Consider the following 17,799-nt stretch of genomic DNA (forward strand, 5'->3'; position numbering starts at 1 on the left):
GCCACTGAGCGGGAAGACCCCCGCCAGAAGATCAAGCTGGCAGAAAAGAACAGCCTGGGATGGAAAAAAGACAAAGTGTGCACAGTGTTATTAAACTCAATCTGTGATGCTGTCAGATTTCCAGAGATCTTCATTTCAAAGTAGGTCCCAGGCTTTGAACAGATGCTTTCTTTTCTTTCTTTCTTAAAGGGACACAGAAAGGGCAGGGTTTAGCCTTTTCTCTTCCTCTCTCCCTTCCAGAGAGAATCTTGACAGCCTACAGAGACATAATGAATTATAAGCACTGAAAGGAGGGAGGAGAGAGCCCCTTCATTTAAGCAACATACTGTTGGATCAGGAGGCTGTTTTAGAGTCAGAGAGTAGAAAGAAGCACCTAAATGCTAATACCAATCCGGGTGGTGGGGTGGTGGGGTAAGAAAGCCATTCAAAACCTCATTCGACGGTTTAGCCTCTACTTGTTGCTGCCTGTGTGGCAGCCCCCAAACAGAGTTCAGGAAGGCTGGAGCATGTCCAGAGGAGGGCAACTAAAATGGTGAAGGGGTCTGGAAACCATGCCTTATGAGGAGAGACTTGGGGAGCTGGGGATGTTTAGCCTGGAGAACAGAAGGTTAAAAGGTGATACGATAGCCCTGTTGAAATATTTGAAGGGGTGTCACATTGAGGATGGAGCAAGCTTGTTTTCTGCTGCTCCAGAGAACAGGACCCGGAGCAATGGATTAAAACTACAAGAAAAGAGATTCCACTTAAACATTAGAATGAACTTCCTGATGCAACAGTGGAAGATGCTGCCTCAGAGGGTGGTGGTCTCCTTCTTTTGAGGTCTTTAAAGAGAGGCTGGATGGCTATCTGTTGGGAGTGCTTTCATTCTGTGCTCCTGCATGGCAGCAGGTTAGACTGAGGTCTATTCCAACTCTACAATTCTAAGTGCAGGTCTTTTCACAACCCAAGCTCTGGCTATGTCAATCGTGTTATAATGTAAGGCTTCATCCCTTTGGCTCACTCACTCAAAGCAAGCACACAGGCCAGGAGCTCTGTGCTGGTAACTAACAGTCAGCCGTCACCACAGCCCCATCCATGGGAAGAAGGACCCAGCGCCCCCACCGGCTGCAGGAGGGCTTGCTTGAATGAGAGCAGGTGGGCTGGCGTGGCTCACATTGATTAACTAATGACTGCGGTATATGAAGCCTGAAAGCTTGTATTAATAACTCTGCGCTCCACTCCTCCCATCTATCACTAAATTACTAGGAGATGCAAACTCTGCATCTCAATATACACATCAGTTCTCTCGATGGGGTCCCAGAGCAACCAGCGCCACGTGCAGACTTTCAATGAAGAGTCCTTGCTACCTCTAAGCTGGCTGGGCAAGCCAGAGGAGGCCGGCGCGGGACTTGGAGAGCCCTTCCCTGTCAGCCGCTAAAGGAAATAAACGAGAACCCCTGCCTCCGTCCAAGCCCTCCACCGGCTCATCAACTGATAAGAGCTTTTGCTCGGCCAAATGGTGGTGCAGCTGAGCCATAAATCAAACTGCACCATAAATCTTGCTTCTCCTTTCATCCAGCACTGCAGAGGCATTTTTTAAAGTGGAGAGGCTGCACGCCAGAGGGATGGAGCAGTTCACATTTCTGTGCAGCTTAATACTTTGTCTCCAGCTTCATCTCTTCTTGCCCCTCCAAGGGAAAATCCCTCTTGCCACAATATGCCGCTTCTCAACACTGGAAAGGTAGCAAGCCCTACACCTGCCACCTGTGCACATTTCCTATATAAAGGAGAGAGTGGCACCAATGATCTGGAAGCTGAAAGCCTTTTTTCGGTTCTATGAGAGGGAAGAGGGGCTGGGAAAGTAAAATTCATTGAGAGGGGAGCAGAATTTCAGCCACACAGACCTAGCCAGGAGGAAGGTTAAGTTTTGTTGCTGTATTCATCCATGTAAGGACACACAATACTCCCAAAGTTATTTAAGAAGCCAGATTCTTCTCTTAGACACACATGGCTGAAAAGGCCCACTCACCATCAGGAACATTCGTAGTATATTAAAAATAGAAAAAAGTAGTTACTTAGCAGCCTATGGAAACTGACTACCTTTTACTAGGGTCTCTCAAAATGACAAAGGGTAGTGGATAGTGCTTCACACTTACTCAAGGCATATCTCCCTTTCACTGTTTGTAAGGCCACTTTCAGTTTATCCTTTCAAATTACCATCTTCAGACACAGCCCCACTGGCACCGTCTTCTCCAGTTCATTTCACCTCCCCTACTATCAGGTCACACACTTCCAAATCCATCCCCATCTGCTGAGTTTCTGCTTCCAAGTTCATCTTCCCCCAGTCCCTGTCTGCCTGAATATGGTAACGCACCCAACCTTGGACTATGCACCATATTGCTTCTGTACACTCTACAGAACAGAAAGGAGCTGAAGGTGGACCCACTTCATGCTCCCAACATTTCTGGGAGGAGGATTAGACTGACAGAAAGATGAGTGACTGGCCCAAGGTTTGTGACTGAGTTATTTGAACCTCAGTCTCTCTATTCCCACTACAGCAAAAGTGAGAAACATGTGGCCTGTGACTTTCATAAGCTTTCTCCCACCTTTTTCTCCATCCAAGACAGAAAAAAACGTGCCTCCCTGTAAGCTGCTTTTTTTAAAATCCAAAATGAATTTGGACAAAGCTGGTGGTTATCAGGGAAAGGGGGGAGGAATCAGTTTCATGGGAGAGACTTGGAGACCTATAGTAACTCAAGTTGCCCATGTGGTATTATATCAAACCTTTACTCCTGCCACCTTACTAGAGCAGGACTAAGAATGGTGCTAATTATATAAAGCCCCTAGCACAGTGGTTTCCAACCTTTGCTCATCCATTTGTGTTGGATTTCAGCTCCCAAAGTCTCCAGCGAACTTGGCCAAGAGTCAGGAATTCTGGGAGATTAAGTCCAAATCATCTGGAGGACCAAAGACTGGGAACCACTGTCCTAGCAAAATCAAACTAAACACTTGTGCATTTGTTCACAATGCTCCTAAACCATTGGGCCTTTCACATCTGTTGTGGGATGCCAGCTAAGCCCTTGAGGTCCAAGGAGGACAAAAGAAAAGACACTCAGGATCAAACCAGCTGCTTTGGTGAATACAGAGGCCGTAATGAGAAGCCCACAAGCAAGTCATGAGGATAACAGGACACCAATGCATTACCATGTTCTGCAGCAGCTGTTATTGACAAAGACATACATTGTGGGAGAGGAGCAAAGTGCACACCCCACAGATGTTACTGAGATACAACCCACATCAGTCCTTGTCCACTTAGCCAAATTGTGAGAACTGTTGCAAGCGGACAGTCCAACAACTGGAGGGATGCAGTGCGCTCGCCCCTCCTACAGACCCAGCAATCTGCATAGCTAAAACAACGAGTAAAATGGTGGCCCAAGATTAAACGCCACCTGTAGCACAAGAGACAAAAGCACTTTGGTTAGATCCACCATTCACCGCCAGAGGGCAAGCAAAGACACTTCACAGTTTTAACCAACAGCTAGCTTATTATGAAAGCTGCAGCCAAACCCCAAAGGAAATTAAGTACTTAAACACATTTGCTTCATGTCTTACATTCTGTGGCTCCAGCACTGCAACAAACATCCCAAGCCTTTCTCTGAGGATTTGTATGAGAGAAATCTGTAAGATCATCGAGCAGCTACAGAACTTTTCAAGAGAGAGAACTCGTGGTGCAGAAAAGCCTCTGGCTAGGCCACAGAGCAAAGTCATCCAAACGGACCTAAAGAGGAAAGGTTTTTCCAGTAAGTCTCTCGCTTCACTAGACTGACTAATTTGATCTTCTGCATCTGCTCCGCAAAGCCCCTCGAGAGGCCTCCATGTTACATGACAGAGCAATGTCTAGCTGTTTCCTATCATTTTGCAGTGGGGTGTGTGCACTTTTTTAAAATGATCTGTCAAAGAATTTACATACCCCAGTTTCCCCCAATAAAGCAAGACAATTCATAGTCTGATTAATGGAAGCCCTGACTCAAATCTTTCTCTTTGTCGTTCCAAAAGGCAAATAGTTTCTGATGGGTTAGAGGAAGGAAGGGGGATCAGCTGGAAGTCTAAACCAGCAACAGACCATCCCCTGGATCCTCAACCACAGCTACCTATTCACTTTTACCTTTTTCGAAAGCTACATTTGTCCCCTTTTGCATTCTCAATCATTCGCGGGACCAGACACCCGTGGACATCCCTTTTTGTGGGCTTGGGGAATCCAAAATCTCACTGGCAGTTCAAAAACAGTCAGGCCCAAAGAAAGGCACTACCTTTGACCATTCAGTGCCACAAGAGGGAATGAATAGCCTTTGAAAAGGTGCTGCAGCTCCCGTCAGATCTAGCCAGGAGAAGCAATGACGAAGGGATGATAGGAGCTGCGTTCTAACCCCATCTGGAGGGTCAGATGTTCCACACGCCTGGTTTCGTGAACCAACCCAATATTAATATTCTGACTTGCTGGAACAGATTGTAGCCGTCCAAGTTCCCTAAGAGGAAAGGTCAGCACAAGTATTCCAAAGTTTTGTTGGGGAGGTCATTCTTTTCCCCCTGTCAAAAGAAAAACATTTCGCTTCCCAGTAATGCAATTTGGCAATCTGCTGCATTTTAATCTTTACATGAAAGTGTATGAGGTAATTATATATAATATGCCTAATTGATCCACTGCACACCTCCCATTGCCACAAGAGGTACAATATGGGACTGCAGAATATGGCTGAATGCAAAAGGCGGAGGGGAGGCTGGGAAGGGAGGGTAATTAGAGCAAGGAATGGAAAAGCTGTATCTTATAATTAGAAGAACAGAAGTACTGCAAAGCAACAGGCTCCATTTGGCAGCTCCCCACCTGAGCGGCTTAAGACGGAATTATTTGCCAGCACAAAAGTTCCCAGTGGGGTGGGGTTTGAAGCCGGCTGCCTTCCTTCCCAATGCTCCATTTTAATTTAAACTGCCCCATGGATTCAGATTCCAGCTGAATTTGGAATTAAAAGGAATACTGTGCTAATTTTAAACCTGCAGCACTATGAAAGAGATGCCAGGCCTTGAGGAACTGCGGGAATCTGGGACGCAGATTAGCCAACTGTCCAGGCAAAGCAGCAGTGCCCACTCCTCAGAGCTTCTTCAAACTGGGAGAGAAAGAGTCTTCCCTGAGACTGCAATCCATCTGTCTTTTACCTAATAACAGACCCTGCGGATCCTGCTCACAGCACCGACAGCTCCTGCTTCCAGCTCAACAAACTGGACTTAGATATGACCTGGCCTGGGGGAAAAAAATTGGGTAACCTCCAAGCTTCCAGCTTTTAGAAACACTGAGCCAGCCTCTCCATTTCTTGCCATATGAGACAAAACTTTGCACGCTTCATTAAAAAAAAAAAACTATTCCTATTTCTGGGCAACCTCTTTTAAGCCACAAAAGCCCCCATTTCCAAGAAAGAATCCCCTGGATGAATTGCAAACTCCACAAACCTTGCCTCTAATGGAGAGCACTGTGACACACAAGATGGAAGTAAAAAAAATTACAGATTTCATTAAATATTGGAGCTAATCCTCTGCTTTTTAACCCATTAATTAATGGAATACTCTTAAATGAAGCTGCCTATTACCACAGCCTCACTACCGGTACCTATCTGAGACACTGAGGAAAGTGTGACGTTATTTACAATTCAACCAAAGCTACCACGTGTTGACAGAAGGAAAGGTCCTCGCCTTTATCACTTTCTATTAGAGGCAACACACAATAATTAATATCCTGTTTTAATAAAGGTGGCCTTCATCAAGAAGCCCACTAATTAAATGACTCCCACCAATTAATCAACTCAAGCTTTTGTTGGCTCAGCCACTGACTTAAATCCGTGCAGCCCTTTATTAAATCTTAATAGGGGCCAGGATGACATGAGCCAGGGTTATACTGCGCAGGGAAGGGAGTCAGCACTCCTGTACCAATGAGCGCAATGTCCTGATGGAGAAGCAGAAGCCGCTCCCAATGGCTGCAACGCCAGCCATTGCACAGCATGGCCTCCTGACTGGTAGAGTTCATAATTCTGTTCGCTCCGACTATTCCCAGAGGTACTCTTTAAGATTATCACTACCAGGGTCGAAGAGTCTATAAAAAGGATGAAGGGAGCGGGGGGAAATTCCACAGAGGTAGGACCAGGGAAGGAGAGTCACGGAATCATCATTAGCAGCAGCCGCGGTTCCTGACAAAAGGCAGCCAAGCTGCACCAATCTCTCCCTTCTGCTTTTAGAAATCCAAGAGCTCCCCCTGATGGCCTACAGCACCCTTGCAAAGCATCATGGCAAGAAAAGAAGATCAAGGAAAGGTAGCCATGATGATCAGATGGAAGATCAAAATGCTTCCAAGGAGAAGCAGAGAAGTCCACATGCAGCTCCTTTGTAGCACCTTTGAGACCAACCGAAAGAAAGAAGTTGGCAGCATGAGCTTTTGTAGGTTTAAGTCTTTTTCCTCAGATGCATCAGGTAAGAGAAGTCCATCATCATCATACTTCCTTAGGATCAATGGGAGACAGATTCGCTCAGGGATGCCCAAACTACCAGGTTTCCCTACTTGTGAGTCCTTGTATCAATGGACAAGCGGCAGCAGGAAGCACAAAGTAACCACCAAAAAAGCAGCCAGCTAGATTCCTCCATCTCAAAGTGACAGGTCTTCTAACTGCTTGAAAAACACACAAGTTGCTATCTAAATAACTCATTTGTGATCCAACTTTACGAATGCAAGGCTTGTAAATCAGTAATAGGTGATATGATATTTGAAAGGATGTCATATTGAGAATTGTGCAAGCTTGATTTCTGCTGCTCCAGAGAATCAGATATAGAACAATGGATGCAAGCTACTGGAAAAGAGATTCCACCTCAACATTAGGAGGAACTTCGTGACAGTAAGGGCTGTTCAACAGTGGAATAAACTGTCTCAGAGAGTGATGGGGTCTCCTTCTTTGGAGGTTTTTAAACAGAGGCTGGATGGCCATTTGTCACAAGGAGGACTTTGATGGTGTCTTCCTGCATGACAGAAGAGGGTTGGAATGGATGCTTCTATGACTCTGAAATGGAGGATTCCCTTGTGGCATCTATCTACCAATCTGCCTTGTGGCATCTATCTATCAATATCCACCTTTCCTCTCCCTCAAATTCCTAATATTTGCAATCACTTTCACCACTAGAGCCCCTCTTGTCTCTTAAATTCCAGGGGCAGGAATCTTATTAAGGCTGATCTATCATGCAATGGCTTTAGAGGAAGAACTGGATATCCTGGGCAAAAAGTTTTCTTTCTTGATGTCCATATTTACCCTTTGTGAAGAGTTGGAAGCTCTCTGTGTGCATGTGCTTCTCTCTCTCACACACACAAACACATACACACGCACACAAATGAATATTAATTCCATCTCAGTAGGACAGAGTTTCAAATCAGAAACCCAAAGCCCTCCTGCATTGGCCAGAAGAGGTTTCAACTAATCTCTGTTAATAAATCTTTGCCCAGACTGCTTTTGGCCTTAATACAAAAGCAACATCTGTTCGTGTGGTCTTCTGATTACAGAACCCCCGTCAGGAAGCAGGATTAGTCGCCTCTTATCAAAAGTGTGTGCGCTTGGAGGGTATTCTCCAACATCCCTTTAATGCTGGACTAAGTAGCGCTGAACAGAGCCAAGTATTAGCACTGCTTCTCTTCCGCTTCCATTTTTACAGCGCAGGGTGGGAGCAATTAATCCCGGCCTAACTCTGAATGGAACAGATTCTCACCCCAATGAACTGGAGTATCTTCTGTTGAAGGGTATAAAGTTGAGAGGTGCAGAAACAGCACAACTCTGACAAGAGGAGCAAGGTTCAAAAGCTAACCTTCTCTAGGTGGTGGAAGAGAGAGAGGAGAAAATTAGGGACAGAGCAGGAGCCAAGCACAAACTAAGTCCAGTTGGAGTAATTGTCTTGCCTCCCCAAAAGGCAGGGTCTTAAGGCCCAATCATGTATGTTACTTTTATTACTTCAATATGCATTTTTCAGAAAAAAAGCTACCACAGCCATGCATCCTCTGTGAGAACCTGACTGACAACCTATTAAAAAGAAGGTTCTGGACTCTGCTTGGGTCATAGCCTCCAGCGCAAGGTTTTGGACACAGCCTCCAACCAAAGAAGAAACTTGGTAACTGCAGTGCAACAAATGGACCACAACCCATCACACAACTACAGTTGCCAGGCTTCTAGAGGAAGGGAGCTATAACAATCCAGCTGGATTTAAGCTGATGCTACAGAGGTATCAAGGTATAAACATTCGACTGGTGATGTTCTGGTTCACAACTAGGGGCTTGTTCCCTTGGTATGCAGTCTTGCGTATCGAACATGGGATAGAAGAAGCTGCTTCACACAAACCCAATATTGTCTGTGCCGACTGGCAACAACTCCAACATTTCATACATAAAGGATCTCTGCTCATCTCCTGCTGCCTGACACTTATGTGGAAGTGCTGAGACCAAACATGGTACCCTCTATAATCAAATCAAATCCTGCACATTTTTGGAAGAGCTTCCTATTCTTCTAGTTTTACGATGTCAGCAGTTTTCCATTTCATTATTTACCCAAAAGGGGAGCAAAGCAGATGGGAGAAACCTTTGTGGGTTCACTGTGAAAAGCGATGGAGAGGAAGATCTACCAGTACATAAGGAGGTGCAGCAAACAGTACATTAGAAGATTAGTTAGTGGAAACAACACTCCTTTAGGCGAGAAAACAGTGTGTTAATATCACTTGTAGTGAGCACGAGTTCACACACGCACACACACCATTTGGGGAAAATCAGTAGCAAAAAAAAAAAGATATCAAATGAATGAAAAATGTTCAAATGAAGTAAACATTTTGTTGGAATGATAGAATGATTACTCCTATCACCCTACAGCTGAAAGTCAGCCAAGGAAAGAGACATAGAGAAAATTCATGCACTCTCCGATGAAGGAACCCTGCCAGATTTCCAATCCCCTTAACATATTGAAACCACTGATAATACAGCCAGGCATTTTTTAGAAAAGGGTGTGTGTGTGTGAAGGAAAAACCTTCCAGCTGTGCCATCAGCCCCACCTAGCGGAAGACAGGAAGCAGAGACAAGAGGGTTTCTGAAAATGAAAAGCTAACTAAGGTCCAAAACACACTGCGGAAATCCAGTTTGAGACCGATTTAACTGCCCTGGCTCAGTGCTAGGGAATTCTAAGAACCGTAGTTTCATGAGACATTTAGCCTTCTCTGTCAGAGAGCTCTGGTGCCACAATTCCCAGGATTCCCAAGCACCAAGGCAGGGAAGTTAATGCGGTCTCAAACTGGATTACTTCTGCAGTGTGTTTTGGAACTAAGATGACGCATTTGATAATTTCTTTAATTCAAGACACTAGCATGGAAAACTGTTATGCCTTGGAAATGAAGGATGCCTCCAGAAGCTTTTCTTTGGGTCTAATTGTGAATAATCCAGAACATTTTTAAAAAGTTGCACACTGACTCTAAGGCATGAGCTGGGCAAGCTACAGCTTCTTCCAATGGCAAATTAGCCCAGGTTTTATTATCAAGGCCCCTTCTTGCTCCAGGCATCTCTTACCTAAACACAAGTACTGCCTTCCTAGAGATCAGCAAAGTTCTTGGGCAATGTTATGTCTGAGAAATGACAAAATTATGCTGGGCAACGGTATGCCCAAGAAATAGCAAAATGCCACAGTGATGTGGCAAGAAACACCTTCCAGTGAGATTTAAGTTTTCATTTGTATGCAAATGTCAATATTTATAATTATATTTAAAAAGTTGTAGAAAACCTTGGAGGAAGGCAACCTATTGGGAAATCCATCAAGTTCTGGAGCATTAAATACAGTACACATGTATGCATGCAGACACTAAAAAAAGTGATTGCTGAATCATAAAGCTGGTTCTCCCTTGCCCACTCTTTTCTACATCCATGGCTCCAGAGTTTTAACCACAGCCAACTGTACTCTACAAATATCACCATCCATTTCAAAACTCGCAAACTCTACAAGGTCCTCCTACAATTTAACTCTCAAACAGTCCCTTTGAGAAAGAGATGAGCAAGACAATGTTTAGAGTTAGGCTCTAGGTCTTTACCTGAGAGACTATATAGTGTCTGTGCTTTATGTGAAGTTGTAGACTTGCAATTTATTCTATTAAACCACTCTTTTTTTAAAAGGATTTATCTCTTTGCTATCATAGTCTGGTAAGACTTCAGTAACACAGACTGGCCAATTTTTGTCTTTATCCATTGTCATGAGACCAAAACATGTGAAAGACAACCCTGCCTGATGTCCTGGGGCCCTAACTTATGAATTCAAACTGGCAATTTAATTTGTTTCAATTGGATTCAGAATGGAATTCCCCCAAAAAACATTATGGCCAGTGAGGCTAGAATAACTCACCAAGAGACCTTTTAACATTTTCATTATATGCCAGGCTTCTTTCAATTCTGTCATAACCCTGCTTCATGCCAGATGGTACTGCCCTCCCTAACCTGAGTGTGTGGGATGTTCTTGGCTCATAGGTTGAGGTCCTACTCATGTGGCAGGAACTATGGGCAAAGTGTTGGACAAGGTATGTTTTCAGTCCTGTTACTCAGTTCCAGGCACTGCAGACTCACCAAGATTTGGGTTCTCCAAAATGTAGGTAGTTGATGCTGTAGAGATCCATGTCCTCTGTATGCCATGCAAATGTGGTCTTCCACATCCCAAAGTAGAGGTAGGGGGTGTTCACGCCTTCTATGATGATTCCACACTGATGCTCCACCATGTCCAGGAGAGTGTTCAGATTCCCAATGTTCCACTCGTCCACATTCTGGGATGGGGATGCACAAATCAGAATACAAAGGAGAGTTACAGTCTTGGATTGTTAGAGTTACACCTAATATTATAAAGAGACACATTGAGTGGAACAGCATGCCAACTTCACAGGCGAAAGACCTGCAATAAGCTTGTGGACAGAAGGTCTAACGGAAAATGCTGACTGAAACACAGCCCATTAGACAAAGCCTCCCCCCAGCTCACATCCTTAGTAATGGTCTACCTTCTCAAAATTTTAGGGACAAATCCAATCCAGAGAAGACCCAAAATGGTAAAATCGCTCAGTAGCTATAGTGCAGAGGCTGAACAGAGCGAGCAAAAGAGTCATAACTGAAACACTTCCAGCACAGCAGCCTGCCTATGTATACCACACATTCTGTCTAAAGGGTCACCACCTATGGGAACTTGGACAAATGTAAAGCCTATTTCAAGCCTGTTTAAGCTGTCACTATTCCCAAAGAAGGAACTATGGGAACTACAGTTCTGCTAGAACAGGCTACTAAATTACCATTCTTCGAGTGCTCCTGCCACAGTTCATTTCATTTCAAACCAATCAAAAGCCTGGGGGAAAGGGCATGATTTGATCTTCATATCACTGTCACTTACAGCATCATATAGGGAACCACTGATATCAGCCCCATAAATGGGAGACACAAAGGTCAGGTTCTTCCAGTATTTGCGTTCCAGGTCATCAAAATCTTGATGCCGAGGGGTACAGTACCTGGGGGTAAAAAAGGAAGAAAAAGGTGTAACATGCTCAAGAGACTAGTGGCCACACAATCCTGGTATCGACCCGTGGCCTGTTTCTATATTACAAAATGTAAAATATACATTGCAGTCGTACCATTATACTCTGTCATGTTTCGTCACCCATACAATTATTAAAATCTTTGCTTTACAAAGAAGTCAGCATGTTTTGGAAGCTGACATAATTGTTTTGGGTGATTTATGGTTCACCTACTAAGTTATCAGCCCAATGTACATTTTGGATTTTACCTTAAGCATATTTCGATGTAAATAATGGCAGGGCCTGGGTCACTTTTTCCTGCCTCATTGCAGATGAATGCAGCCTCCTTCCCCAGGCTTACTCAGTGGCAGTAGCAACTGGAGCATCATTGCAGGCTTAGAAAAAACTATAGAGGAGGCCATTCCTCTCCCTACAGCCAGCAAGATGTTGCCTTCCCAACTCTTACACAGAATGGCTATTTCATAAAGCTATGGTTGTATACTTCCCAGAGGTAGGCAACTCAGAAAGGGATGGTGACCATTTCCTTCCACCAGGAGGACCACAAATGTGACTACTCTAGATGTGATGTAAAGACAGTCTGGAGGCTGGAGGGGGGGGATGCCAAGAGCCACACTTTGCCCACCCCAATATTGCCAATAAAAGGCCAGGTGTATCAAGGAAGCAACCAAACATGAAACAATTAAATCACATATTCTAAAAGCGCACAACCCCACCATGGTCCTAGCAGATACATACTTCTCGCTGTTGGCCAAGCGACGATAGTCTCCAACCAGCATGGGTTTCTTCTGAATATTGTACTGAGTAAAGAGGCCTGACTGTCCAGTCACTACTTGCTGAATGGGAGCAGGAATGACCATGTTGTCAATATCGTCATAGGTCTTGCGTGGCTTCCACTCCTTTGGAGGAATCACCTGTAGGGGACGAAGGGGTGGGTGGCAGAGGTAAAAGGAAGAGGGTAAGTCAAGAGCGCACCACAAGTAAAAGGCAAAGTGGCAGGAGTTACAGATATTTAACCCCAAACACAAACCACTACCACCACTGCCCCACGTTCTGTTCACTCTGTACATAGCAGCCACGGTTATCTTCACTTTCCTTAGCACTGGCTCAGTTCAGAAAAGGCACACTCACATATAAACTGCAATCAATGCAACCTCACTTCAATTGTGAAAAGTCCCAAGAGAAATACTTGTTAAAGGCAAGAAAAGCATGGCAGAAAGAAGCGCGTCTGTTCTTTTAATCTGGAGATTGCTCCTCCACTGCATTGACTGGGTACACCTTCCAATTCTCTGTCTCACAATACTCTGGCCAGGAAAGCCACCACTTAATAGGGGGCCATTTCAGAAATCTGCACATGCTTCGGCTAATGTCTGGTATCACAAAAAAAAACCCACCCTCATTAAAATCTTCAGGTTGATTGTCCTTCCCCAGAGAAAGCTTTACACAGTTCAACTGGCAGGGAAATTGACAAAGAGCTTCTCAAGAGTGTTTCTAAAATGTCATTTATATTATACCCAAACTCCCTATGACTTTTAGGCACAATGCAAGGTCCTGCTGCTTATTTACAAAGTCCACATGGTAAAAGAGAACCCTGCAATGTATTCCACCCAGCATCTGATACCACCATAGTTGCCAAATCTTCATTATGATGTTATCTATAAATTGGGCTGCCAGATAATTCCAAGTCAGTGATTATGTTTTGGTTCTTATTTTGTAACCAGCCTCCTTTATCACTAGTTTATTTTGGGGGTTTCTCCTTCCTGTTTTATAGTTGGTAGCCAACCTTGTTTTTTTGTTCTCTGTCAAAAGTCAACGAAGGAGGAGGAAATATTCAATTAAATGTTCATATTTAAGAGAAACTGTACCTGTTGTTATAAAAAGTTATAACAATGAAGGTTTATCTGTTAAGTGTGAGGCAATGCAGTTAGCCTTGTTAGAAACTTTTTGGTATGAAGAAGGGAGGTTTAAAAGTGCTTTAAAGATTGCTATTCTCAGAATTAAAATAATCCAGGTGGCAACTTACTACATCTGAGCATCTTCTCAAACAACTATTAAACTGCCTTATTTGTGTTGGCTTCCCTAAACCAACCTTAGCTCACACGTCCCTTCCACTGGTTCTTGGCAATGCGTCTCCAATAAACTCTACAATCAGAGAGGTGTATGCTCAAACTGCATACTGAACAACTGATTCTGCAACCAACACTGAGAGGCATTTTTGACTTTAAAGGGGAGAAGCTTTCTGATTCTACAGCAGATGCTGCCTGGGGAGCCCTGGCAAGTGGCTATTACCTACAGTGCAACACAACTAACCGTTCTCAGGAAGGAAGCAAACCATCTGTTTCACTGTAAGCAAAGGAGCCATTCACAGCCCACTGCCTAGATAAGGCCAGCTATCTGGATCATTTCCAGTGGAATCCTGGGAAACTGAACAACAGCACTGAAATTGGCAAATCAAGATTAAAGACACCTGGCAAGGCTGAATTAGAGAATCGAGAGTCAACAAACCACTAGATTAAAAAGGCACCAAGTCAAGAAAACGAGAAACAAAAAACTACTGTTAACTAGCTCTGCATATTTTTCAACTGTTATCAAATTGGAAGACAGCCACAGCTCCTGCCCACCTTCCTTCTCTGCTGTGCAATTCCATCATTTTCTTTGTTAGTTTCAAGGATAACTTGCCACAAACAAGGGTTAACGTCAGCATAGGTTCACATTTTAAGGAGAGTGTGAAACTCTGGTTTAAAGACCCGTCTGAAACCAGCTACTGCTGATATGAACTGGACTGTCCTGAAGAAGCTAAGAGGAAACCATGCCCTATGAGGAACGACTTAGGGAGCTGGGGATGTTTAGCCTGGAGAAAAGAAGGTTAAGAGTTGATATGATAGCCCTGTTTAAATATTTGAAGGGATGTCATATTGAGGAGGGAGCAAGCTTGTTTTCTGCTGCTCCAGAGAATAGGACCCGGAACAATGGATGCAAGCTGCAGGAAAAGAGATTCCACCTGAACATTAGGAGGAACTTCCTGACAGCAAGGGCTGTTCGACAGTGGAATGCACTCCCTCGGAGGGTGATAGAGTCTCCTTCCTTGGAGGTCTTTAAACAGAGGCTGGATGGCCATCTGTCAGGGATGCTTTGATTTGGATTTCCTGCATGGCAGGGGGTTGGACTGGATGGCCCTAGTGGTCTCTTCCAACTCTACGATTCTATGATTCTAGGGTGCTTGCTCATTATCCTTGAAGCTGGCTGAGGATATAGCCCTATCTATGCATCCTGAAAACCCAAATACTCTCGAATTCTGATTTCTTGATCCCAAAATGTGCATGCTTATGCACACAGTCCATCTGCCCCCTTCCCTGCTTCTCTCACTCACATGGGTGAATTGAAAAACTAGCATGCATAGGTTTTTGTGACATTTGAACTGGGCTTATGGTTTGCCCTCACAAGTCAGAATAGGAAGGTTTGGAGTTACTTTATGAGAATGTGTTCACTTGGACACAACAAATTAAATCAAAATTCAGAAGACATACTAAGTTATCCATCTACGGTTGTGTTGCACATTCACAGGAAAACCGGAGGGGGGAAGAAAAGGCTTTGTGCTTACTGTGGTATCAATCTAGACAGGTATGCAAACATGGTCAACACACTCAGTTGAATCAGACTTAATCAGACTTAGAGCAGAGCTACTGATATCCAAAGGACTGAAATTAATCATGACTGAAGTTTTGATGATGATGATGATTTCATGGGTCTACATAAAGCAGAACTAAGCCTGGATCCATCCCACGTTCTTTCCGACTACAAACATGCAGTGTGCCTCACTCTGATAGTAGATGAAAAGAGATATTCACTCAGGTATCAATAATCTATAAACAGTGGAATAAAACCTAGTCAGCTTTGCTATTTCCCACACCAAAAAAATTTAGGACACTTTTCCCTATTTGAAAAGGCGACCTAAGCAGTATTCTCCAAAGGGAACAATCATCTTTATTTACCCAAAGGGGTCAGAAGGAGCTTAAGACATAAGCAATAGGCTCCTAGGGCCTGGTGTCAGGTAAGAGGGAAACTTTATTGTACCTGCCATCTAGGATTTTTTTGATATCGGGTTAAAATAATGTATGCCTAAGGAGTCAGGCAGAATGAAATCCATTAGTACACTTGACTAGACAAGGAAACATGGCCTGGAAAGCATTCATCAATACCAAAACTCCCTGGTGAAACTGTAATAAAAATCAGTAATTGACTTGTTTTAATGAGGGCCGTGTCCCTCATCACTTAACTCTCACCCTTTCTGCAGCTAAAAGTGTGTGTGTTTGTGTATGTACAAGGGCATTACCCGTGCACCGGATAAAGGTAAATACATCTCAACAATGAAGCAGCAAGAGACAGTCATGCAGAGATTGTCCTGGTTAATGTGCCTCAGTAGGCTTGAATGCTCACGTTCAAAACACCCAACACAAACATTTTTATCATGTAAAAGAGGAACTGAGCACAAACATGCGCTTCGGGGTTTTGGCTGCACTGTTTAAAATCCTTCCTTGCTAGTTAATCCTTCCACAGCTCACAAACATGACTGTATAACACACACCCCATGGATCACCTGTACCCCAACCCTCTCTTTTTTTCTTCCTTCAGTTCCCACAGTTGAATTATTTTTCAGTTACACGCTCTTGGAAAACTCCCACAAATGCAGTTCTCCCCTAAACCAAGATGCACAGCTTTCCTTGGCCAAAGTAAACATCTCTGAATGTGCTTTTAAAAAAAAATAAAGTTTGAAATCAGGTTTTCATACTTCTAGTTTAGGAAACAATGTACATTTTTAGCAGGGATATGGCCCACAAGTCTTCAGGCTCTTTTCTAAATTGTCACTGTCCCCGATAAATCATCTCCAACTGCTTCCCAGTCCAACCAGTGAAACCTAGAACAAACTCACCTTTGCCAGTCCAGCTCTGTGAGCTCCCTGGGATTCAATATAAGCGATGTACTTGCCAAAATCACGAAATTCCTCCAGCGTCGGGCGGAAAGTCATGATTTTACAACTGGGGTTCTGCGGACTTGGGTTTTCAGACCCCATCCTGCCGGAGTTTTTAGAACCGAGGCTGCGCAAAAACACAAACGGAAGAAGGAGTAAGCAAAAAGCTCATGAAGACTATCACAGGATTTCCCATTCATTTATGGTCTGCTTTATTAATCCAAGGGAAATTTGTTTTCATGTATGACTTCTGACCTGTTCAAAGAAATATCCCGAGACTCAACAAAGAGCAATGAAATCCTGCAAAGAAAACAAGAGCAAGTAAATAAAATAAATAGATAATAAAATAAAGGATGCGAATGGCAAGACTGTGATCACCGAGGGACAAGTGTACTAATAAAGATCCTGCATTGAGCAGGGGTTTGGATTCGATGGCCCGCAAAGCCCCTTCCAGTGGTTCTATGATGCTGCTCTTCTACATTTTCTCAAGACAGAGAAAGTACAGAGAATATTGGCAGTTCACCAGGAAGGGAGTGTATTTTAGATATGAGGCTAGTACAGGTTAACATCAAGCTATATATATTTGCATTTAGTATGAACTGAGCCATTGCCCTAAATCCACTTTTAGTCCTGACTAGAGTAGAACCATTGACAGATTTATCTACCTATTGACTTAATGTGCAACAAGTAGGTCTACTCTAGTTAATACTAAACAACAAGAGGCCAGCCTATGTATGCTGACTGACCACGTTCTTTTGATTTCAAATGTCCTACACTTTAATTCTGGATGCAGAGAAAGAAGGAAAGGTATTTGTAAAGGTAATATGCTATATGCTTGAAATATCACCAGAGGGCAGCAAAGGACTTTGGGATTCCTTCATGCATCGCAACTTAGGTCAGATCTACAGCAATGCCCCAAATTTCCATAAAGCAACAATGGCAGCAGTATGCAAACCCAAAATCAGTCCTGAATAAGGAAAACAATGCAAGTGAGTCAGATATCTGGGGGAGGGGAGCCATTCAAGGCTGATTTCATGACTACTTCAAATCAGGAGTCAAAAACTCCCTAGCCATTGGTAGACTCAGGAAAACAGATCACCTTCTGCTGCATGGAGGAGAGAAATGGGAGATCTGGAGGGGTTGGAGAGCAGGCCTAAAAACCACAGAGCTGTATGCATTTTCTGACTAATACAGAATGTGAGAATCAGCACACAATGCAGGAACCAGCATGCGCCAAAAAAGAT

The 17,799-nt window shown here is 43.8% G+C and overlaps 1 protein-coding gene across 4 annotated transcripts in view; it reads right to left on the reverse strand.

The window, feature by feature from the left end:
• The window catches only part of KDM4B (lysine demethylase 4B), a 128,675-nt gene that overhangs the window by 98,171 nt on the left and 12,705 nt on the right, over positions 1 to 17,799 (reverse strand). For all 4 annotated transcript variants that reach the window (XR_006105033.1, XM_042479455.1, XM_042479454.1 and 1 more), the window contains exons 2-5: positions 16,517 to 16,682; positions 12,325 to 12,500; positions 11,448 to 11,562; positions 10,643 to 10,836 (exon numbers count right to left, since the gene is read on the reverse strand). Coding sequence is in view for 3 of the 4 variants with exons in the window: in XM_042479455.1 (XP_042335389.1) it covers positions 10,643 to 10,836; positions 11,448 to 11,562; positions 12,325 to 12,500; positions 16,517 to 16,657 (626 nt within the window). In the remaining variant the exon portion in view is untranslated. The remainder of the gene's footprint in view (positions 1 to 10,642; positions 10,837 to 11,447; positions 11,563 to 12,324; positions 12,501 to 16,516; positions 16,683 to 17,799) is intronic.

This window comes from Sceloporus undulatus, chromosome 7 (genome assembly GCF_019175285.1).
Source record: "Sceloporus undulatus isolate JIND9_A2432 ecotype Alabama chromosome 7, SceUnd_v1.1, whole genome shotgun sequence".
In the NCBI taxonomy this organism is placed as follows: Eukaryota; Metazoa; Chordata; class Lepidosauria; order Squamata; family Phrynosomatidae; genus Sceloporus; species Sceloporus undulatus.